Genomic DNA, 23788 nt, shown 5'->3' on the forward strand with positions numbered 1-23788 from the left:
CCCTCCCCGGGGCGGTTGCGCTGCGATCGCTCCCCGCCCTCCGCGTTTCGTCGCCGGGCAACGCTCCGTCCCCGCGTCCCCGGCGGCTCCGCCATGGCCGGCCCCGAGCAGGAGGTGCCCCGCCGCTTTCAGGAGCTCACCTTCTACCGCGGCTACGGGTGAGCGCTGCCCCGGGCGCGGCCCCGCCGCCCCGCTCCCCGCGCTACCTGTGCTCTCCCCCCGCAGGCAGCCGCCGGCTCACCCCCGGTTCCGGACCACCAACCAGAGCTACGGCAGCAGGGCCCCCACGGTGCACGAGCTGCCGGTACGTGACCCGGGGGGCTCTCGGGGGCGGCACGGCCGAGTTCGGCCTCTGCACCGAGCACCCGGGGCACATGGAGACACGCTGCCCTTATCTGCATCCAGCCCCGCTGCATCGAGGCTTTGCTGGTGCTGTCCATGTTGGCATTTAAAACATCCCCACCCTTTTCTCGCCAACCCCAGAGCTCCTTCAACATCCTCTCGCACAAGTTTTCGGATCATCTGGGCAAGATTGGCATGGTCAGGAACGACGGCCTGAACACGTCCCTGGAGAAGAGCCACTGCACCGGCCCCGACACGTTCATCACCGCCTACGAGCACCTGGACTTCCACCCCAGCTACAACCCCAGCGGCCCCTCGCACTGCAGGGACCAGCCGCTGTAGCGGGGACACCACAGAGCCACCGCGGCTTTTGGCTGCGCTGGGAAAACCACCTACAGCCAGCCTGGATGCTAAACAAAACCCACTAGATTACAGAGGAATGTTATTAGGAGTAATATATTAAAGATTTAGTGTGGTTGATGTCAGCTAGGTTGCTTAGGTGAAGGCTTTTACCTAATTTATCAGTAGTGTATAAATGCTAGAACAACATATATTACATATACATCCCCTTATCCTCTTTGTCACTAATGATCCTTTACACTCTTGGCTCATGTACCACATACCATTAAAAATTAAGATTTAAACTGCCTCTCTACTATTTAATGACTAATCAATCTGCAAGTTTTCCAGAGGTATTCATTAACTCTTTGGCTTTCTTGTAGAAAGTTCATGTTTCTTCTCTCTCAAAACTACAGCGTTTTAAGAATTTATTCAAATAATGACAAGTAATCAAAAAGAAATTTTTTTTTTAAGTTTTATTGGAACAACTGTAGTTACAGGCAGAGAAACTACATCAGTTGGACAGTGAGTACACTGAAAGAACACCTGAACATTTTTGGGTAAAGATGAGTTTTTAAGAGAAACCACTCTGCCTGATGGATGAGAAACAGTCCCACCTTACAGGTGTAACGTAACATTAAAAATGAGCATAATATTATTCAAACTGTTTGCTAAGAATATAAATAATGAGTCTAACATTATGTCCAAACACCACTGCAACTGATATTTCTCACATGTCAGAAATATTCCCTATTTGTGGCATGTGGTTATCTCAAACATAGCAAGAGCTGGGTAAACCCCCCTCTGCTGCAAACACACCAATACATTGGAACAGGTAAATAAACTGAGCACCAATGGGCCTGAAAAGTTAACATTTCAAAGATTTAACATAGGAAGAGAAATAAGCAACCCTCTCTCATTTGCTGTTACTCTTGTATTAGACTCTAGACAATACCTGGAGCTTCTTAGAACTTCCCTTTCTTCTCCTGAAATGAGAAAATAACAAAGTGCTGAATCAATTGAAATAGTTGTGGCAATGTTATGTGTATTTTTATCCACAGATTTTTCTGCAGGTGGCATAATTTAGAGATAAGGCTGCCTCTTAAGAATATAAATGGAGTGGATTCTGTCACATATTTTCCCACTCCATCTGAAAACACCCACCTCTTCTTCCTTGCCTCAATTTCTTCCCTTTTAGTTATACTCTTGAAACCAGTTCCTTTGAAGAGTTTGGCATGCAATGTATCTAAGTGTTCAGAGGTTAGACCAAATACAATTTTTTAAAAAGAAATACCTGTACAAATTCAAAATATCATCCTAAAAATGACACATTTTACCACACAGGATCTACCTCAAACAATCTCTTTCTACTCTGTCTTTTGAAAGGAAGATTTTCACGTTTGCAGATAAAATTATGTGAGGCTGAACTATCACAAACTGAAGGGATGAAAAATTAAAAAGCTTCTATATTAATAAAAGAAATGGGGGCAGGAATGGTGTGTTCCTGCCTTGTATAAAGAGCAGCTACACATCACAACATGTGTTCCTAAAATAGCAGCGAAGAACTGGTAATAAAAAATTAAGGGAGTCCTTCTGGTCCCTTGAGGATCCTTGAAGATTGTTCCCAAAGCACACAAAAACAGTCACTGGGGTAAAAAAATGAAGCAATAAACCTCTTTTTAGATTTATCTGAGAGCTGTGGTGCTGCAGCCAGGATCTGTAACTCACCAGAGCTGTAATAAAAAACACCAAGTAGTTTAATCACTTAATATCTAAATTAACAAGTTTTGTGCTCTGACTGGAAAGAAAAAATAGCATTGTGCATTTTTAAAAACCATGAACCAGCACTCATGAAAAAAAAGGTAACCTCACAAGCTTTAGAAGAGCTGAGTTTATGGTTCCATGTTTCTACTGCAATAAGGGATTAACCGGGGTCTCAGGAGGGTGGGAATAAAGGAAAAAGGAGTTTTCTGGGCACTCCCCAGGGCTAGCAGGGCTGTGCTGTCTGTGCTCTCTCTGTGGCCTCTCTGGGGTTGTCATGGGCACTATAAACAGGAAATAAAATCTGCTTTTGGAAATGCACCTATGAAGATTCAGCCTCGAGAGATTTGTGCTGCAGTCCCAACCTTGGCACCACGTGTGGGACTCTTGCTCATGAATTCATTCCCACTCAATATAATCTTCTTTATTCCTCAGCTGGTCAGCCTTTAGTGATGTGTAAGAGGGATTTCTTATTGCTCCAAACCACCAGACTTCTCTATTCTGAACAAGTGATGAGAACTGGGCCAGGATGAGGACACTGCCACTGGAGCCCTGGCTGCTATTCCAGTTCCAGAGATGTTCCTTGACACACATTTAGTTACACAAGGAAAGACTCTACTCCTTGACCACAAACACCAGGAAAGTAAACTCTTGGAGTTCTGCTACCACAAGCACCATTCTCACCTCCCAAAAGCCACCCCTTTGTATTTTGTAAATTCTCCTCCTTTATTTTTTGTTACAAAGAATTAATGACACCCTCAGTCAGGAGGGAAAAGGGAACACAAAAGTTATCACTCACTCAAGATGATGACACAAACCATAGGAGCACTCCAGTTTCACGGTCCATGGGCAGAACCCCATTTATTAAACATTAGAAACTCAGCAATGTACACCATTTCCTATATACAAATCAAATTCATCAATTAAAAAAAAAAAAAGTGCTGTTTGAAATCAGGTTTTATTTAAAGCACAAGGTAACTGGAATTGCATCTTCACTGGGAGTGAATCAGGTCACGAGTGGTACTGAGGACACAGACACAGCGACAAGGGCACGAGACACCTCTGAAATTGTAATGTGGATTTACCGAAAACTTTTGAGGAGAAACATTCAGCTTTTTATACAAACAGTACATAGTGCTTCCAACATCTCTAGGAAAATTAAGTATACAGTTTAATCCTTTTAAAGCAAGGTACTTGGAAAACTTCTAGTTTAAAATACCAGCCTATTGAACTATTCCAAACAAAAGGCCCAAATCCTGCAAAGGAATCAAGGCAGAGCAAAAGATAAACTTGTGGAGAGGGACTGCAGGCACTGAGCTAAGTAAAAAACACTTTTCCAAGGTATCCTACCACAAAATGGAGATGAGCTAACACACTGACCTTTAAACAACCCGGCCAACCAACCCAAGGGCTACAAAAAGGTGGCTGGACAGTCAGAAATGCCAAAGTGAGCACTATAAACATGTTTCAAACGTAGCTGCACGACAGCATAAACACACCAAGGATGTTTATTTCTCTACATGCCACAGTTACTACTCTATGCTACACCGCATTTTGCCCATATTCTGCATCACACCAGGGACACCGTGGGATACTGGATCCAGTCTTGGCTGCTTTTGCTCCATTTTGCAAGTTTAAGGCCAGCCTGGAGGAAGACTCCTGAAGTGACTGAGAAACAAAGTGATGCTAAGTGGTGGTTTGGCTGAGAAAAGTTCTGCAGAAGACCATACAAAGAGAATATCAGATCAATTCACAGGGACAAGATGTGAGAACAAACTCCTCCAAGGACTTCACGACACACAAATGAAAATGAAAGAACCAACAACTCCAATTTACACCTTTTGAATTTGCAGTGAAACCAATGTGGGGGCACTTTGTGTGTGTGTGTGTGATGTGAATGTGCTACTTCAATCCCGTTGAAAGTCAGTACAAATAAGAAGATAGTAGTGAAAAATTGCTTTATTCTGGCTGCTGGCAATGGAGGCAAAGAAAGAGCCTGAAGAAAGAACAGTGCTGAAAAGATCCGTGGCGTTTGTGTTGTGACTTCCTACAGCAAACCCAGCTTTGCTTTATTGCACCAAAATTGTCAGTGAAAAGTTCACAGAAATGTAACATTTAAAAAACCACTTCTGAAAAAGGAAAGTTAAGGGCACTCAATTCCAGAAAGTTCATTCAGGAAACCAAAAGCCATCTCTGGGTAACTGCAGGGCATCAAATGAGATAGTTGAGAATAATGAGGAATTGTTTGAGCCCTGCAGGCCTGACAGTACAGAAATCCAGGGAAATCCAGGGAAATCCAGGGAAATCTAGGGAAATCACGTTGTCTGAACAGACACACTCCTTCACTTGTCTTGGACTGCAATTGTGCTTGGAATCATCTGCTAGCAGGAGGTTCTGGGTATTCAAAAGGACTTTGAGCAGCTGCTGAGATCACTCTGCAGAGGATGTGCAGACAGAGCCATTCACTTGATTTACCTGAATTTGCATTTGTATCTTCCAGGCTGGATCTCCACACCCACAGCTGCACTCGAGTTCTGCTTAGGCACCTCATCCCACAGTCCTCAGGGTGGGAAAACTGAGCTCCCAGCAAAAACCCACCCCACAGGATTGTCCTAAGGCAGCTCGGATGTGACCAGTGTCAGATCATCTGCATTGCTATCCAAGGCTGTGTTTTCCTAGGATCTCTTAACAGGTTCCCAAATAAATTCTGTGCACAAACAGGTTTCCCTTCGAGAGACAATTAGAGGCCTCATAATTTAAAGTGTGATTAGCCAATATCTTATCTACAGTAACTACAGTATCCTGTAGGAATGCAAGCCCTAAAAATCATTATAAAAAATATTTCCTTAGAGCACTTTAAATAATTTACAAAATTCTACAAAAGCTACGTATGTCTATCCATGATATCCCTGTTAAATAGAATTATTTTCACATTAGTGTGTGTATGATATACAGGTATCAGCATCTCCCACTGCCTCTCCTTTCCTGTCTCAAGTTTTACCAAGGTAATTACAATGAGAATTATTTTATAAAAAGACTGCTAGTGTAAAAAAAAAAAAAAAAAGTACTTACATATTTGAAACCTTTTTTTCCATGAGGGAACCTGGGCAGTCCCCTGCAGGTAGATCAGTAAATTTTGCACAGGTTTTGGTTAAAAATTCCTGCCCTTGGTGTACTTCACTAGCAGCTTCGCTGTTCTGCAGGACAGGTATTTTTCCTTCCATTTTGGAGCTGGTTACCTGACTTTCTTCCTGCCTCTCAGCTTTTTCTTCCTTAACACACATCTGCACACTGTTTTCTGCACATGCTCCTCCACTGTTATCCACTGCTGCTGCTGTCACATTGAATTCCTGCCTTGGGCAAGCTAAACTTGGATCTGGCCTCTTGTCCAGCTGGTTATTCCCTCCCTTACTGCACACCTGAGCACTCTGCTGAGCTGGGTCTCTGCTGACTTTATCTGCTTTTCCCACACTGCACTCAGGGCGTGGGGGATCCACAGTGGAGTCAGCCCAGCTGCCTTTGTGGACACCTCCTTCCTCGATCCACAGCTGGCTGTTCTCAGCTCTGGAGGTTCCTCTGCAAGCCTTATCAGCTTTTCCTGCTGCCACACTTGGTTCCTGTGAGGGGAGGCTGGAGTGTGACTGATGCCCTAGAGTGTCAGCCTTCCTGCAACCCTCAGCTGCCACTTTGAGACACACAGGAGCAGCCTCAGCTCCTGCACAGGTTTCTGCTACATGGGGACTTGCCCCTCCCACAGTGAGTTTCTGAGAGGAACTGGGTGCTTTTATTGCTGGTGTAATTTCCCCACTAAATTCACCTTTTGCCAAGGGGTTAAGTACATCTGTGTCCTGGGAAGCTGCCTCCATTCCCAAGGCACTGCTCTGGGTGAGCAAACACTCTGCTTTCTGCTTTTTGTTCAAAAGCATCGATTTCTTCCGGTCCCGGGCATATTTGAGACCTGCAATAAATTTACTTGAGATTTTTAGTTGGAAGGTATTCTTCCTTTTAGATCTGGGCTTTGCATTCATGACTTTTCTCACTTTACACCCTTCATTTCTGCTGGTTTTTGGGGGCTCTGTGTTACGGACATTCCTTTTCCCTGTTGCATTCCCAGGTAACTCCCCAGCAGCACCACCTTTGACCCCCCCCAGTCCTTGCTTAGCTTTTGACTGACCAGTAGTAGGAACACACTCTGCAGAGGAAGCACATTTCCTGCTGCCAGCTAACATTGCACTTTTCCCTTCTGTTCTCGGAGAGTTTTTCACCTCCTCAGTTTGCTGAGCTACCTCAGTCTTTTGACTCTGACCCAGCACGAGGTCGATCTCATTTTCCACCGGCTGCTGCTTTGCTTTTCCTTTATTACCAGTTTGTTTGGTCGCTCTAAATAGGTCCAGATTTGCATCACCTTTTTGCACCTCTGAATTGCTTGCAGAGTCTTTAGCTTTTTCTGCCAAAAACCTTCTGATTTCTTGCTCGATGCTGTCATCACTGTCCACTGAGCTGCTGTCACTGGTGTCCGACACAGCTGGGAAAGCACATTTTCTATTTTTAGCCCCCCGCTGGTTTGAAACTGATTTAGGTTTATTGCCTTTTTTAAGCTGTAAGTTAAACTCCAGGTTTTTCATGGTTTCTGGCTTGTCATTGGGAAGTCTGATGTTGTCTGGAGGGTTCCTGACTGCATTCTCCCTCACAGCTTTCCTTGGTTTTGAGAGGCAGCTTTTCAGCAGTGAGGGATTTTTACATTTCCACTCGTTTTGTTGGAGGTTACTGAATTCATCCAGCAGCTGAGTTTCTGTCTCACTGAATCTGACTTTCTTCTTGCACTGAGCTTTCTGGTCCTTGGATTTCTTCTTTAACTTCCTTTTAGACCGTAACAGGTCCTTGATAGCACTATCCAGGTCCTCATCACTGTCCAGAGAGCTGCTCTCATCACCCGACCCCTCCCTCTCTGGGGTTTGGGTGGGGTTTTTTATAGGTTTTTTTGTGCTACTCTGAACCTGCACAAAAGGGTTTACAGAGTCCAAGGCCACACATCTGCTGCCATCAGAGCCAGACAATTTGGGAGACATCAGCTGCTGCTGCCTCGGGTCTTTACTACTCTGAGCATCCCGGAATTCTGCGGGGCTGCTCAGGGCGCGCTCCTCTTGGAGCACAGGGAATTTGGAATAGTTACCTGGCTGGAAAAGTCCTGTCTCCAGCTGTTCAGGTGCTTTTGATGCCCCTTGTTTTGCTGTTCTGCCTTCCCTTTTAAGTCTCCTTTTGCGACTCAGGGATAATTTAAGTGTTTTGGGCAGAGAAGGCTCAAGGGTCCCGGTGAGGTTGTTTGGATCAGAAGGCAAAGGCATCTGGATGGAGTGTGACAGGCTGGGAGGTTTTGTTCCAAGGTTTTCTGACTGTGCTTTCAGAGCCAAGAAAGTCCTGATTTCTTGCTCTATGCTGTCATCACTGTCCACAAGGCTGCTGTCACTTTCACAACGGGAGGATGAAAGAAGCTGGGGAGAAAAGAAGGAGTCTGCAGTGAGGGATTTGCCGTCGCTTCCCATTTGGGATGGCATGATCGTTTTGGAAATATCCAGGATAGCTTCTGCACACATGAGTTCTGCAGATGTGTCTGCTCTGCAAGAGGCCTGCAGTGTGAGCTCACAAGCAGCAATCTTGTTTTCTGGAAGTGCAAAATGTCTGGCTTTTTTCAGTGGTTTAAACAGCTTATTAAAGTCATTGCTGGTGCTTTCTAATCCTGTTGACTTGGAATTAATTTCTTTTCTCTTGTTGCTTATAGGGTTTTTATGGATTTCTGGTGAGGCACTTTTTGTGGAGCTAATTGTCAGGCTGGCAGAAATGTCTGCCATACCCTTTGGATCAAATTGTTCCCTCTGCAAAGGGACACAGTTTGCTGCATGACCTGCCTCTTTCCTGATTTTCTCCAGCTGGTAAAGCTGAATGGCTTCTTCAATGCCATCATCGCTGCTCGAGTCAGATGTGTGCATGCTCTCCTTGATAAGTGCTTCCCTTGGCTCCCAGTAATGAGCTCCACTTCCCTCATTCTGCTCCACGAGCCAGGGCTGGCTGGCAGTGGCCATTTCTAGATATGCTTGGTTCACCTGGCTGAAATCACTGGGCTCTGCTTGGATTTTTGTCTGCAAACACTTGGACTGGGCACCGGATTTCTGCAGCTTGGGATGGTGCCTCAGGAGCAGTGCACTACAACCTTGCTTTATAGCACCACAGTTTGTTCTGTTCGTTGCTTCTTTGTTGCATTTCAGGACAGATCTCACACGGGAATCTTTTTTATCCTCCTCAGTAACACATTTACTAATTTCTTGCTGCTTCTTCTCATTCAAGAACTGCACTATTTCAGCTTGTATGCTCTGTTCGAAGGAGTCATCGCTGCTGATGCTCTGAGGGGAAGCAGGCTGGAGCCTTTTCCCAATTCCCAGGTGGTCAGACAGGTACTCTTCAGAGAGCATCTCGGCTTTAAACTTCACGGGGAGGAGGTTACTGGCCACTTTGTTCTGGGAGAATTCTCTCTTAAACCTTTTGTCTCTGCTCACATTCTCAGTACGCTCTGCATTCCTCGGTAATGACTGGGCACTTTTGCTTTTTGTTTTCAAGTACTCTTGGATGGCTTCCTCTATACCTCGGTCCACAGAATCGTCGCTGTCAGAATCCAGCAGGAGAGTCTCAAATTCCACATTCTCCTCCACATCGGTGTCATCGGAATCCTCAGGGCACCCACAGCGGGTATACTGAGGATGCTTCCGCAGCAACGTGGTGCTGGATGGGACCCTGGTACTGGTGCCTTTTTCTTCCTTCTGTTTCTTCTGCATAACACAGCCACACTCATTGTTCATACCCAGGGCAGGCTCTTGGCTTTGCAGGTTGTTTATGATCATCTGAACTTTGGCACTCACAGAGGTTCTGGTGATGTCGCCGTCAGATTCAGGGAAGCAAACGGGGTATCTACAATTCCTTGCTGGTCCAAAGGACTCCCATTTTGTCTGAAGAGCTACCAGAGGAGAAGCATCCATAAGGAACATTCTAGCAGACCACAGCAAAGTCCACAGTGGAACAGATTTTCAGACTGGTCTCTCCTCCATCCTAAAACAAAGAAAAAAAGGAAAATACTTATGACGCGCGTGCCTTCTAGAAATTCCATGTAATAATCCTGGTAACATAAATTGTAAATTATTAACACTCAGAACTACTGTGCCAGATAATCACAGGAGTTACTCCTCAACATCACTTGAACGGGTAAATCAGTCACTACTGCCACTGGGCATAAGGCAGAGCACTCATCTTCTGTGGTTTGTAGTATTTTCTGGCAAAATCATAACCCAATTCAAGTAATTATCTTAACTTCTGAAAATCTTCCTGCGCTTTCCAGTCCTTTTTGCATGTGCTCCTAAATAATGATGTACTGCCCAGACACACAAAGACTCACTGTGATGATACCCCAGTGCACTGGTGTGTGCAATCCCCTTTGCACTAAGGTTGTCTCAATACTTCTGCAGAAAACTTTGTGGCAAGAGAGAAAGAACAATTTTAAGGAATTCTTTCATAATAAAGTAGAATTGGTGGGAGTGGAGAACCCAGCAAAATATTCTGCCTGTTGTTTCCTTTGGCATAACTGCCCTTTTTAAGGAACACACAGCTCAGCTTTCCAGTTTTCCAACGAAAGCAGCGCTGGCTGTGTCCACATGGTGCAGGATGGGTGGATGTGGAGACAGCTGGACCATGATCTGGGATGGTGGGACACAAACCAACTCCTCAGAGAGCAGAGTACTCACACAATATCCCAAAACAGCTTTTACTTGATCTGACTTAGCGTTAAACACACACAGCTGAGGTACTTGGGGCAGCTCAGAGAGAAGGACAGGGAACTTAATTTCTTCCTGAGACACGCTCTACAGCAATAACCCCAAGACATCAATCATCCGGCCTCACTGCAGGATAAAAGCTCTTGGCAAACACAGGTCTTTGGGAGTGCACAAAAGCAGGATGAAGATTAGGAACTATTCTTTGTGTTCCAGTCGAAACTGCAGACAGAACGATGCTTTGGTTTGTGGCAGACTGAAAAAAACCATCCACAAAACTCCATTTAACACCCCAAAAAGTTCACCATCTCCACATGGTCCCATGAGGGTTGAAGGCTTCACCTGCAGCATCATTTGGATCAAGGGAGACAGCAATTCCCAAAAAACTACAGCATTTGGGTGGCTCTTCAAGCCCAGGCTCTGCACAAACACAGTGAGTCCCAACTGCAGGGGCACCGGACTCTGCCAACCTAGAGGGACACGATTTTCCCTCTGAAACCTCCCTGACCTTGCTCTTGTCAATTATTCTCTAGTTCTGGTTTCAAATTAATCAGTGGCATTAAATATTTTAAAGGATTAATGACTCTAAACTCTTTAAAACTCCTTTTTATTTACTATTGAAAGGTAACAGACAACCAGGGAAGACAATTCTTCATCGCTCTTCTGATTTTTCTTTTCCTCTGTGAGAATTTGTCCCAAGCCATTCCTACAGAATTAAAATTTTAAGTATTTTGATCAAGACCATCTCTCCTTGCTGGCTGGTACCTGGATTAACCCAACACAAGCTGTTTTAACTTCCACCTTTGAGTCAACTGAAGATAGTTTGGATTTATTTCAGCTCTACACACACCAGTAGAGCTCAGTGCTCCCAAAAGAACCTGTATTTGGCCATGAATTAACCAAAAGCACCTCACAATCCTGACTTGTGCCTGAACACAGTTCCCAACAGCCTCCAACACTTTCACTTGGGCAAATATAAATTAAAAACACTTTTCCTTACAATAGGCAGCTAAGGATCAAAAAGACAGAAATTAGGATACCTCATTACCTTGAAGCAATGCAATTAACACACTTTAGCTCCCAGCTTCATTAAAAAATAAAACCCCAACGTTTTTCCTATTAACCTATTTCCACAGTTTTCAGGGAAGGGGCAGGTACCTTTGCTATGCCACACCTAGACTGGGGGTGTCCTGCAAGAATTACATGGGATTGGGGTGAATTTCTGTGCCACAACACCCACCCGGGGCACCCATGGAGACTGCGAGGGGACACCTGGGTGCTGCCTGAGGGAGGACGTAAGGGGACACGCACCCAGGGAATATTCACAGAAGGTGTGAGGGGAAATGAGGGGACACACGCTGAGGGTGCGAGTGGATTTGAGGGGACATTCACCTAGGGTGTGAGGGGACATGAGGGGACACCCACCAGCGTCAGTACCCAGACAGGGGAAATGAGTGGACACACATCCAGAAGGAGGGGGGGTACCCTCTATAATTCTGTGAGGGAAAATGAGGGGACAGCCACAGGGGCTGCGTGAGGGGACATGAAGGGACTCCCACACAGGGGGTACCCACAGAGGACTTCCGAGGGGACACCCCCCGGTGTGAGGGGACATGAAGGCACACCAACCCGGGGGGCACCCACAGAGGCTGTGTGAGGGGACATGAAGGGACACCAACCCGGTGCGCACCCACAGAGGCTGTGTGAGGGGACATGAAGGGACACCAACCCGGTGCGCACCCAAAGAGGCTGTGTGAGGGGACATGAAGGGACACCAACGCGGGGGGCACCCACAGAGGCTGTGTGAGGGGACACGGGGGTACCCCCACCTCGGGGGGCACCCCGGAGGGGCTGTGACGGGTCCCCCACCCTCGGGGGCAGCCCGCAGCCGCCGCCCGCGGGACCCCCGCGGGGCGCCGCGCCCACTGCCCGCGGCCGGCCGGGCCCTGCCCGCGCCGCCATGGCTCCCCCTTCCCGCCTTCCGCCGCCCCGGACCCGGGCCCGGGCCTCCCTCGGCCGCCGGCGCGGCGGGGCCCGGCCGCGCCCCCCGCCCGCCGCCCGGCGCTCACCTGCCGAGAGGAGGCCGACAGGGGGGGACGGGGGTCGGCGGCGCCCGGGCCGGGCTGTCAGCTCCGCCGGGCTCCGCTCCGCCGCTGCCCGCCGCTCTGGTGCAGGGGCGGGCGGCGCTTCCTTCCCTGCCCCCGGGGAGCGGGAGGCATGCGCCGCAGGGCTCCGGCGGGGAGGCGGGGAGGGAGCGCACCGGGCCGGGGCACAAAGGCAGCGGCGGCCGCTGCTCCCGAGAAGCCGGCGCGGAGCGGAGGGCGGGCGGCGGGAGCCCGGTAACGATCGTAACGGAAGGGCCGCCGGGGGAAGGGGCACTGCGGCTTCCTGCCGCAGCCCCGCGGCCAGGGCCGGGCTCCAAACCGCCGTCCCGGCGCGGACTGGGAAAACAGCAGCGGAAAGAACAAGATTGTACTCGACTCTTGTCTCATAACTATGTGCAGAGGGGTGGGGGATGATCCATCCGCTCCCTTCGGGGTGCAGCGGGGGTGCCAGAGTGGGGGAACTCAAAATATCGGCAGGATGCAACACTTGGCTGTCCCAGGCGCAAAGTTTGGGGGTGCAGAACAAGAACTGAGGTGCAGAGAGCCAAGGCCTCTGCTCTCAGCAGCTGAAGCGGTCGGCTCTGGGGCTCCTGGAGCTGTTGGACTGTTGGAGGTTTCACACAGCAGAACAGCAAGGTTTTAGTGCTCTAATTCATCCCTGTTTTGTTGGCAAGTGGGTTTTCCCCGAGGATACACTGCCAACCCTATGCTATCATCCCTGTGCTTCCAGAGCAGAACCAAGCTGTGGGATGCTTCCCTTCGGGACACCCGTTTCAACCTGCTCATTCCTAAAACACACAGAGTGAGTCACAGCTCTCAGTCTATAAATCTGCACAAGCATTTCCATTCCTCGTCTCTGGCAAACAAAAACCTGGTGCCTCAACCCAAAGTGCTGCCTGTTTTCACTTTGTCCGTGCATTTTGTTTCCCCGTGGGGCTGGAACACCTGTGATGCTGCAGAGGAAATCAGCATCTTTTGGCTGGGTGTCCTCAAAATCACAGGGGAAATGCTCAGGCTGGGTGATGTCAAGTGGGGAACAGCGGGTATGGAGGGTCCCAGGCTGAAAATGGGGTGACTGAGAGTGTTGCTCTCTTTTTGTGCTCACTCTGTGGCAACACATCACAAGATATGGGGCTGATATATGGAGAGGAACAGATTTCCACCAGCTTTTATCCCAGAGATTCTCATTTTGGGGAGCACATGTATTTCTGTGCCCTTTCCTCATCTCCAGCTTCACATTAGAATTTTTCCCCCTGCCCCACCAAACCAGGTCTGACCCTGGGAATGTGGGGCAGGACCATGTTTCAAACCATCAGACACAGTTATAAACTCGTATTAATTTATCTCCTGCTCTTACAACAGATAAAACAGAGCCGATAAGACATTTGCCTGTGTGTTCTTGTCCCTGGGATATGTAACATGCTTTTATGTTCTGATCTGGCTCGCTTGAACGAGACTGCTGAAAACAGCACAGCCAGCATCTGTGTGCAGGAGGAAACAATGGACTTGCTTTTCCTTCACTGCAGAATTGCAGCCTGGAGGTGAGGAAACTTTGCTCCGCTCACCATATTCCTCCCTAATGCCGAGGCAGAGGAAAGAAAGGGCTCTTGTATTCATGTATCCTCCCGGGCCAAGTCAATTTACATGTGAATGCACTTTTAAAATAAAATTAAAGTCAAAGCTGTGGCCAGAAGCCTGATAAGCGTTTTTGTGCACATGCAGTTGCTTTGGAGGGGGGAGGCTGGCTGCTGCTGGAGAGCTCTGCTGTTCCCAGCCGAGGTGGCATTTGTGGCTCTGCGTGCCACTTTGACTTGGAAGAAGAGCAGAGCCTCTCCCCAAGGTCCCATTAGGGGCGATTTGTCCTCCTGATCCCTGCTCTTGGCGGAAATGAGAGCAGTGGTCCCTGTCCCCACTGGACAGATGACGAAGAGCACTAATTGGGCCTCTCGTTAGAATGGCTGGAATGGCAGGGAAACATTCGCGTTCCCAAAATGAAACATCTCCCCCGACCTCCGGATCTACTCCTCCTGTTTGCAGGGTTAGGTGCTCATTACAGGTACCTCTGGATACCTTAGAGCCTGACATCACAGCTCAGGTGATGGCTTTTATTTTATTTTTTTTTTAGCAAGAGAAAGGACAAGATTAAAACCAAATTAGCAGGAATAAAATGACTCACCAGGCAGATTTTGTTGTCAGGTAACCTGTGGCTTCGTGGCCAATTAATATTCCTACATGGAGCTATGTTAAAACACTGCCCATATCTGCTGTGCTGCTGTTTTTTGGGAATATGGGTCACAGCTGATGCTGGCTGAGGACACAGCCATGTATAGAGCACGAGGGAAGTTGATAACCTCGGGTTGTTCAAACCCTTTGCTGGCGGCATTCCCCAAGCACCTCTTTGGGTTTTGGGGCAAAACTGATTCACAACAACACAATCCTGCTGTGCCCATGGAGGTTTTGGGAGAAAAAGCAGTGGAGAAAGGAGATGGATGGAGCCAAATCTGATTTTCCCTGACCCTCAGTATTTGGGGTCCATTTTTCACATGGCTCCACTGAGCTTCAGGATGCTCAGTGCTGGCCCTGCTCCAACATCTCCCTGCCCTGTTCAGCTCCTTCAGTCTGATCTCAGATGATTTATTAGATGGAGAACAACTGGATCATGTAGTAACATGGCAAATTGAAGAGTTTAGTTGTTATTTAATAAATGCCAAGGAGACTCATGAGGCCTTGAAGTTATAATAGAAAGATCTAATTTAGGAAAAAAAAAGGAAGAGAGATGCCTGTGAAAGCTGCCAGGAAGCAGCGCTGGGTATTGAACATTTCTATTTACCCTCTGAATGGAACAGAGATGGTCTGAGCTTCCTTTTAGCAGGGCTGGATGCTGCCCAGGGAAGCAGCACCTGAGGCAGGAGGAGGTTCAAGGGCAATTTTTGGTGGAGCTCAGTCCTGGAAGCTGTGCTGTGTCTTGCCTTGGAAGACATCGTTGCTGTAAATCACCTTTGGTTGACAGATTTTTTTAAGGAAAGAAACCAACTGGATCCATGAAGCAAATTAAACTGTAATTATAGCACAGAGACAGGTTACAGACTGCATTTAACATTTTTGAGTCAAACCTGGTGGGCTTCCCGTTCATCACTGACCATTATACAAAGTGCAGCTGAAGGTCTCTGTGGGGCACAGCTCATTGCTTTGGAAGATGTCCCTTTTCCTTGTTCATTCCAGGCGTATCTGGCATAAGAACAACGTGAAAAACACAATTTAGTGCCAGGAGTTTTAACTGTAACCCTGACCTTTCCTTGCTACCACGTGGCAGAGACCTCTAAAATGTCAAAGCAAATGATGGCCCCCTTCTCATATTCTGTACCTGGAACCTTTTCATGGTTTTTGTATGACTCATTCCTATCTAGGTTAAATGATAAATATTTCATGTTTACAATCCTGGACATGGGCCGTGTAGGCTTTTAAGAGTTTTCTTTACACAAATCCCTCCTTTCTGGCCATCTCCGCGGGCTTTGCTCGGAGGCAATGCTGTCAGTATTCCCACAAGGACACTTCCAGCTGGCTCCTGTGCTTGTCACAATTCTGCTTGTGCCCATTAGGTGTCAGACTCTTATCGGCTCAGTCTCCAGTTCCTGGAATTTCGAGGAGATTATGAGAAGCCAGAGCTGGTGTGGCTTTTCTGGGATGCTCTCTCACCTCTGGATCCTACCCAGAAAGGGCAAGCGGGTTGCTGTGGTGTTCACTGTGCTACCAAATGGGGACTCTGTGCTGGCTTTGTCCCAGGTTTTTACCAGCTGGGATTCCTCCAGACTCACTGCTCATCCCAGGGCTGCAGAATGAGCATCCACAGGCAGCAGCTCCTGCCCCAGACCTGCCGGGTTTTGCAGCACGTTTGTGTTTCAGGTCACCTCTCACTGCATTCCTGAGGTCAGCTCTTCCTCTTGCAGCATCTCCTCACACTGCTCTTGGCTCTGCAGGCTCACTGAGGTGTTGTCAGAGCAGTGACCAACCTCTTCCCACCTTGTCCATCATCCTTTTGGGATGAGCAGTAGGAACAGGGTGTTGATGCTCAGTGCCAGTGCTACGAGTGCAAGGTGTGGGGGCAGCTCGGATACTTCCTGCACCTCGGGGCTTGGGAGCACGGCTGAACACATGGGGATTCATCCAGACACAGAAAGCCAGGCTTCATTTTTTACTTTTTAATGAACCATGTGCAGAGTTTCCCAGAGCAGCACTTTGATTCCAGCCATGAGCCAGGATGTAAACACGGGCATTTGGTGCCATGGGCCAAGGTGGCTGGTGATGAAAAGGGGTCTGTGAGCTTTAAAATGGCCTATTTAAAGGGCAGGATCAAAGATGTACCTTGGGATGGATACCTGCCCTGCTACATGAAGAAAAGCCAGAGTGAAACAGAGATGCTGCACTCACTTTATATTTCAAAAGGAAACTGCTTTGACTTTGTGCTGCAGTTGCTGAGAGCTTTAATGGGGCAGGGGGAGGGAAAGAAAACACAACAACAACTCCAGCTGCCCTCATTACTGCTCCTCTGACTCTCTGCTGAGGAATCCCAGCACAGCCATGGACTTGGCCACCTGCAGTTACCAGATCCTGCATTTATAGAGTGCTTTTCCTGACCTGCTGCTTGCCCAGGAGCATCCCTGCATCCCCCTCTGAGGCAGAGGCTGCCGGATTCCTTCTGTGGAGCAACTTCTGATTCCCAGCAGAGCCATCCCAAGCACAGTCCCAGCCCCCATTAGCTCTAAACTGGTGTTTTTAAGAGGCATCTTCAGCTTTTCAGATCACCTTCAAGGAGTGCTCTATTTTTAGCATCTGTGGACTCTCTTGGCTGCAAACAAGCGAAACCTCTGTGTGGTGAATTCACAACAGGGCAGCTGGCAGGGGTTCAAAGTCTCTGTCTGAGGCTCAGCACAATGGAAATGAGTTGTCCCCGAGGTCCCTGTGGAGCAGGCTGAGCCCACGGAGCCACCACAGGATGCTGCCTGTCCAGTCCCACCAGGGCCACGGTGCACAGCCTCATCCAGCGACGCCTCTGCCGTTGCCAAGTGCTCTTTGCACAAGTGGCTTTGATTAAGGATTTGCAAACAGCTCCTGTTTGGTTCAGTGCTTAAAATGCTTCCTTAAATAAGTTTTGGATCAAGCCGGAGATCACCGCTGTTTTGAATTTTCATCAGACTGAAAAAACACGCTGAACTGGGGGTTTGTGCAATGCTTTGACTTGGGTTCTTCTCCAGCAAAGCAGCACTAAATTAATCGCCCTCAGCAGAGCAGCCGTGCAGAGCCAAAGCCTCCCCGCTGCTCTGCGGGGTGAGGAGACCTCCCAGGAGCAGTTCCAGGCTGGTTGGAGCAGTGCTTGGAAAGCAGGCTGATAGTTACTTGAAGTATTTCTTTTCCCCCAGTCTTCCTTCTGCTCCCTCAGTGCCCCAGCCCTGAGAGGCAAAGGGCAGGAGCCCTGAGCGCTCCTGCTTTGTGCAAGCTGCAGCTGCTCACACTCCACGTGTCCTCTTGCTTTTCATGGGTCTTTTAGGGCCGTGTCATATGGCCAGTGATGGGAATTTTGGACTAAGTGCAGCGTCGGATTCACCCTCCCATCCTGCAGAGCTGTCAGTGATGGAGAAATGTTGGCTGGGCACTGCAAATGCCTCCAGTACAGCAGATCCATAACAGCTTTGGAGACAGAGCAGGAGATCAAATCCTGTCCTAGTAAGCATTGAGAAAAATGTGGGATGCCTTCTCCTGGATAGGGCTTGCGCTGCTGGCATTGATGGTCCTTTTAAAGTGTTTCCTCATCCTGATCTTGAATCCCCTGGCAGTGGTCTGGGCTCCCTGGAGAATGACCCAAACCCCCTCTGATCCTTCCAGCACCCCTTGGACCACTGAGATACTGAAAAGACAGTGTGGGGCTACAAACCTTCACCCAAAATGTGGCTCAACAAATTCCTGGCACTGCCCAACTGGCCAGGAAGAATCAGAGCAGGAAAAAAAGCCCATTCCCATTACCTGAGGTGCTTTTCTTTTTGCTCTCTCCTCGCTGCATCCCACACTGTGCAGAGTAAGGGCTGGATCTGACCTTTGGCCAGGCTTCCCTGCCTGCTTCCCAGCTTGGCTGGGGCTCAGGAAAGCCACGGGTGGGGAAGGGAAGGTGTGGAGACAGCACCTTGGGCTGTGTGTGCCTGCGTGGGACGGGAAAGCCGGAGCAGCTTGAGCCGTACGTGCTGGGAGGTAGGAACCGGCTGCGAGGAGCTGGTGGGAGGAGGAGGAGGAGGAGGAGAAAACTGGGTGTCAGCAAACGAGGCAGATTGAGAGCTGAGACGTGTTAGTGGTTGTGTTTGGGATACGATCAACGCTCCCTTGTGACTCGCACAGCCGGCAGGGGCCTGAGTGGTGCAAATAGAAAATGTGAAATCAGTGGGAATGGAGATCCCCCATCCCCTTGTGCTGCGTGAGGCTGCAGGGGAGGGTGAGGCGGCCCTCACAGGCCTTGCAAATCCAAGCATGGGTTCATCCAGCTGCCACAGGGTAGGAGGTGGGTGTGCTGGTGGGTGGCACAGGGCAGCCCCTGCTCCAGGGAGCTGGGCAATCCTTGGCTGGTGGGTGCTGCCAGCACAGCCCAACTCATGGAGCGCAGCCTCCTTTTCCTTTGGATACCTGTGGGTATGGCCTTGAGGGTTTGGTCCCCAAAGTCTCTGTCTGGAGACTTCCCCAGTGCAAGGGATCAGAAACGTGCCACGTGTTTGGATGCTGGGCAGTGACTCGGCCTCAGCACCCTGGGGAAGGGGGAGCCGGGAGCACAGGGTGGGAAGAGGGGGGGCTTTCCCTCACCCACTCAAATCTCTTCTGTGGTAATTCATGAGTGTCCCTGGCACAGCTGTTCAGAGGGAGAGCAGTAATACAGGTCCAGCTGAGCGACGAAATTGCTTTCAGGGCTGTTGATTCCCAGCTCAGGGCTGTGTGGTCAGCCTGACTGGAGACTGGGGATTTTTAATTTATTTCTTCCCCTCTCCTTTGCCCCGTTCCTTGCAGCCAGCAGAGATCAGTCACATGTAAAGCAGGCACAGACAGGATCTGTGAATCCTATCCCCCCTGTTGCCATGCTCTGGGATAGATGGGCCATTTGGGCTCATTCATGAGACCCTGAAATCACTCACACAGCGCCTCGATGAAGGATTTGCAGCTCAGTTATGACCAGGCTGCCATGATCACCCTTTTCCTGTAGCCCCTGTGCCTGCTGGGTGTGGGCTCTGCTCGGGGACCGTTTCTCCTCTAGATGGTGCAGCTGCCTTTGGGCATCACCGAGGCACTGCCAGACCCCAACCCTGCGGCAGAACGGGGGGTGCAGCCAGCTCTGGGCTCTCCCCGTGGCCCCTTCCCAGCGTCTTGGCAGGATGGGACAGAGCCGAGGGACACAATCCGGCACCTGTCACCTGCCCGAGGCTCTGCGCCAGGTGCCTGTGGAGCAGCATCGCTCTGCCAGCCGTGGGCACCGTGGCACTGAGGCGATGAGAAATCCGTCTCCTGCTATTCCCGGCCTCTCTGTCCTTGGCAGAGCACGTCCTGGCAGTGCCCGGGGGAGATGCTGGCAGAGCGCAGCGGAAGGCGGAGGAGAGGGGACAGATCTCGGCGGTGACCCCGTGCCTTGCGGCAATCCGGCGGGTTCCGTTCACGCCGGGCACAGCCCGGGCCGGCCGGAGGAGCTGAAATGCCACCGTAATCTTCTGTTCGAGCCGCCTGCCATGCCCTGACTCATCCCCAGGACGGGAGGGATGCAGCTGCCAAAGCCGCGGGGCTGGGCAGGACAGCTCGGGTACACACAGAACCTCAGCTCCCACCTGCAGCTCAGCCTCTCCGCCCACCCCATGGCAGCCGGGAGGACACACACTGGGATGCTCTTCTCCTCCAGGACCTGCTCCCTGTAGGAGCCATCTCCTTGCTGCAGAGGGACATTTATGGCTTAGGGATTGCGTCAGGGCAGTGAGCTCGGCTGGGTTTGGCAGCCCCCCTGAGCCAAGCAGGTTGGATTTGGGATCCTGCAGACAGGGGAATCCTGGGCAGCTCTGCCTGTGATACTCCCCACTTGTTTAGCCTAAACCCGAATAAATACGAGCCTAATGATTTGAGTGAAACAATAGGAGGCATTCCAGCACAAAGAAAGCTCTCCTCCTATGAAGCTTTGCTGGCAAGCCTTAGAGCCTGTATTTTAAATAAATGTTATGGGTGCATTCAAAAACACACCATATGTTCTCCTGCAGATCTTTCTGGGAGCTGCCGTGGTGTGGCTCTGACTGGATCCCCTCCTCCCGGTGCCAGGGTGGGTTTTGTCGTGTGCTGCCCATGGAAGCAGGACCAGAGCCCTGTGCCCTCCTGAAGAACCCACACGAGGGACTCCTCACGCCCCGCAGCACGAATTTCTGGAAGTCTCTGCTGTGAGCACGAGTTGCAAGAGAAACTCTTATTTTTGTTGGAGAGCAGATTAATTTGCTGATGACCTGCCCTGCATCCCTGCCACGATCCCCACCACCCTTCCAGCTGCAGCATCAGCCTGTTTTTTGCCAAGCAGCCCCAAAGCTGACGGCAGCAGGCTTTGGGATGGCTCAGTTCCCCACGACCGCTGTAGGTGGCACTCCGGCCCCGCCGCCCTGCCGGCTGCCAGCGCTGGTGCTGGCAGGGAGTCAGGGGATGAGCTCTAAGTTTACAGCAGATTTTCCCTTCTGACAGATTACTGCTTCATTTGTAAGAGGAGAACTTCTCATTAAGTACATTTTTGACATTTTGTTGAGAGGGGGGGAAAAAAATAAACTCCTCGTGTAGCCGAGCGTGCCGGAGCGTGAGCGCAGCTCAGGCTGTGCCAGTTTGGGGGCTGGGGTTGAGTTATTTTCTTTTTTGCTTTGGCATCAAAGTCCCTTTCCATAATTATTCACTTCTGAGCACAATTGCTGTGGGTGGGAGACAGGCACACGCCAAAGAGAACCCAGCTGAAAAGCCAGGAGGGCTTGGAGGTGGCAGCTCCCTGTTCCGGCAGCGCTCGGATTTCAGTGCTAATCCAATCAGGTTTGATTCGAATGCGTTTTCAAGGCAAATCCGAATCTAACGGTTCTTATCATCGCTCTGGGCTCTGTGGGAGTGCCTGGGCATGCCAGGCTTTGGCTGCATCCAGGGCTTGGGGTCCCTGGTTCTGCCAGGGACCTGTGGCTGCATATTGGGGACCTGGGGACATCCCCGGGCAGACCCAGCTTGCCTTGTCTGCTCTCACCAGGTTCCCTTTGCAGCATTCCCTAAAGGACAGAACAACAACTAATTTTAGAGTTAATTATGCAAATCAGCCTTGATGGAAACTCAGGAGTGAGGTTACTATCACTCTCCTTTTTTTTCCATGGTGTGGAATAGCCCTTTTGGAAAATCCTTCTTCTTGCAGAGCCACAAATGTTTTTTTCTTCCTGGGTTTCTTTCAAGTGAAGAAAATGCTGAGCGAGGCTGTTGCCATAAGCTCCCAGGACATTTTCATTGATCCAAATTAAAGAGCAAGCATCAAAAAGCACCGGGTGACGTTACGGAGGCATTTTAATTATGAAAAGTGTTGCAAGCAGCTTAAAGAAAGCAAGTGCCTCACGAGAGGAAAAGCATTTCACTTCTTTTCCCTCAGAAAACACTTTTTCTCATTATCCAAGAGCTGAAACCATTCGCTCCTTGGGGGCAAGGACCACGCTGGCCTTTTCCAGCTCATGCTGAGCACAACAGTGTCAACAAAATTGTGTTGGAGTGCCCTGAGATTTTTCTCTCCTGCACTAATTGCCACTCCAGCCCTGACTCTTCCCACCCCCTGTGCACACACAGGTATAAACTGCCTTGCTGCTGCTGCTTTGCCACCCCAGTGATGCCCAGTGCTCCTGCAAAGATCCCTGCTCAAGTGTTTTCTTCAAGAAACACTTTTGAATGAGCTTTGAAAAGCGTTTGGAAACCTGGTTTTCCTTATATCAACAGCTGTGGATGGAGATACCCTATTCCTCTCGCTGCTCCCTCCCTGTCTGCCTTTCAAAGCTGGGATAAACCCTTGCCTACTGCTGCTTCAGACCCTTCCCTTCCCTCTGCTGGACCCTGGGGACATTGGCTGGGGAGGTGACACGGGCTGGAGGTGCAGCCCCAAGTGGCAACGGGCTCGGGGCTGGGATCCTCCCCAGGTGACCCAGCTCTCCCTGGCACTGCCCGGTTGTGGCTCCCCTGTCTCAGAGGCTGCTGGCTCTGGGCAGAGATCAGATCTTTGTCCCCTGGGGAGTGACAGTCTCCTGCCTGAGAAAATCAGATTATGTTGTCTTTTATCCCTGGCAGCTCCAAGTGTTACCGCTCCTTGTTTTAGGGAAGGAGTCTTGTAGACAGAGCCAATCCTATTGATGCTTTTCCCTGCGAGATGATCTTAGGGCTGAGGACTAAAAGCATCCATGAGGAGCTGCTTTAAGACTTGGTCACCCCCTCACACCCAGGACCATCACTGCAGACATGAGGCGGGGACAAAAAGGACCTGCTTGGCTCCCAAGGAGAAAGTTGGGAGACTCAAGCGTGGCTGTTACACCCCGAGAGAGGCTGAGTGGGCCCAGCGAAGGGTGTCAGGGTTTCTCTGGCGAGGGCGGGATGCACTCAGCTCCCAGCAGATGGTACTCCCATCTCCCTGCACTCGATGGGATGGTGGGAGAAGTTATTATGAAAGACTGCTGTGACATTCACAGCACAGATCTGCCAACTGGTGTCTCGGGGAGACGGAGGGAGCACATTGCTGTGCTGCATAAATTGGTGCAGAGATATATCTGGTGCTGTGCTTCGTGGCAGGGTGGGAAGGAGCCTTCTGCTGGCAGGGGAATGGGGTGCCCAGTCAGAGCCCTGCTCAGGGCTGGCACTGAGACCCCACAGAGGCACTTGATGTTCCTGTGGGTGCCTTTTTGCCATGGGGATGTTCGTAATTGCTAAAACTGGTCCTTCTGTGACAGCGTCTCAGAGCAATGCAGCGCTCCCCACACAGTGTCCCCTCCCAGTTTCCCCCCCAGTTTGCAGCTCCATGGACCATTGCAGATGCCCTGTCCCAGGTGTGGTTGAAGGTCCTGTGGAGCCACATGGATCCTCCATCCCGTGGGCCCATCCCAGAGGAGCAAGGGCTGCCTGTCCCTCAGCACCTGCCCTGCCAGCTGGGTCAGAAGGGAGCTGTGCTCTTGCTTTCTCTGTGTCCTGGAGTTACCATTTCTGCTTTCTGGACAGAAAGCAAAACAAAACTCAGACAATCCCAGTCCCAGCTCAGCTTTAGGTAGGGTTCCTGCTTTTTCCATCTCTTTGCTTTCAGGGTCAGTTCCCCTCCACAGCTCGGACAACAGAGCAGAAGCCCCACAACAATCCTCCTTTTTTTTTGTTTGCTACTTGTTAATTATT

At 49.9% G+C, this 23788-nt stretch overlaps 2 protein-coding genes across 2 annotated transcripts; one reads left to right on the forward strand and one right to left on the reverse strand.

The window, feature by feature from the left end:
* On the forward strand, positions 1–944 carry PIERCE1 (piercer of microtubule wall 1). Its single transcript, XM_082294968.1, has 3 exons — positions 1–158; positions 226–304; positions 484–944. The coding sequence occupies exons 1-3, from the start codon at positions 94–96 to the stop codon at positions 682–684; spliced, it is 345 nt and encodes a 114-aa protein (XP_082151094.1). The 5' UTR covers positions 1–93; the 3' UTR covers positions 685–944.
* A 2446-nt stretch (positions 945–3390) lies between these two features.
* On the reverse strand, positions 3391–12415 carry PPP1R26 (protein phosphatase 1 regulatory subunit 26). Its single transcript, XM_082294957.1, has 2 exons — positions 12326–12415; positions 3391–9540 (listed from the first exon to the last, which is right to left on the reverse strand). Exon 2 carries the CDS (start codon positions 9477–9479, stop codon positions 5511–5513), a length of 3969 nt encoding a protein of 1322 aa, XP_082151083.1. The 5' UTR covers positions 9480–9540; positions 12326–12415; the 3' UTR covers positions 3391–5510.
* Positions 12416–23788: the final 11373 nt, after the last annotated feature.

This window comes from Coloeus monedula (genome assembly GCF_965178545.1).
Source record: "Coloeus monedula genome assembly, chromosome: 21".
Taxonomy (NCBI): Eukaryota; Metazoa; Chordata; class Aves; order Passeriformes; family Corvidae; genus Coloeus; species Coloeus monedula.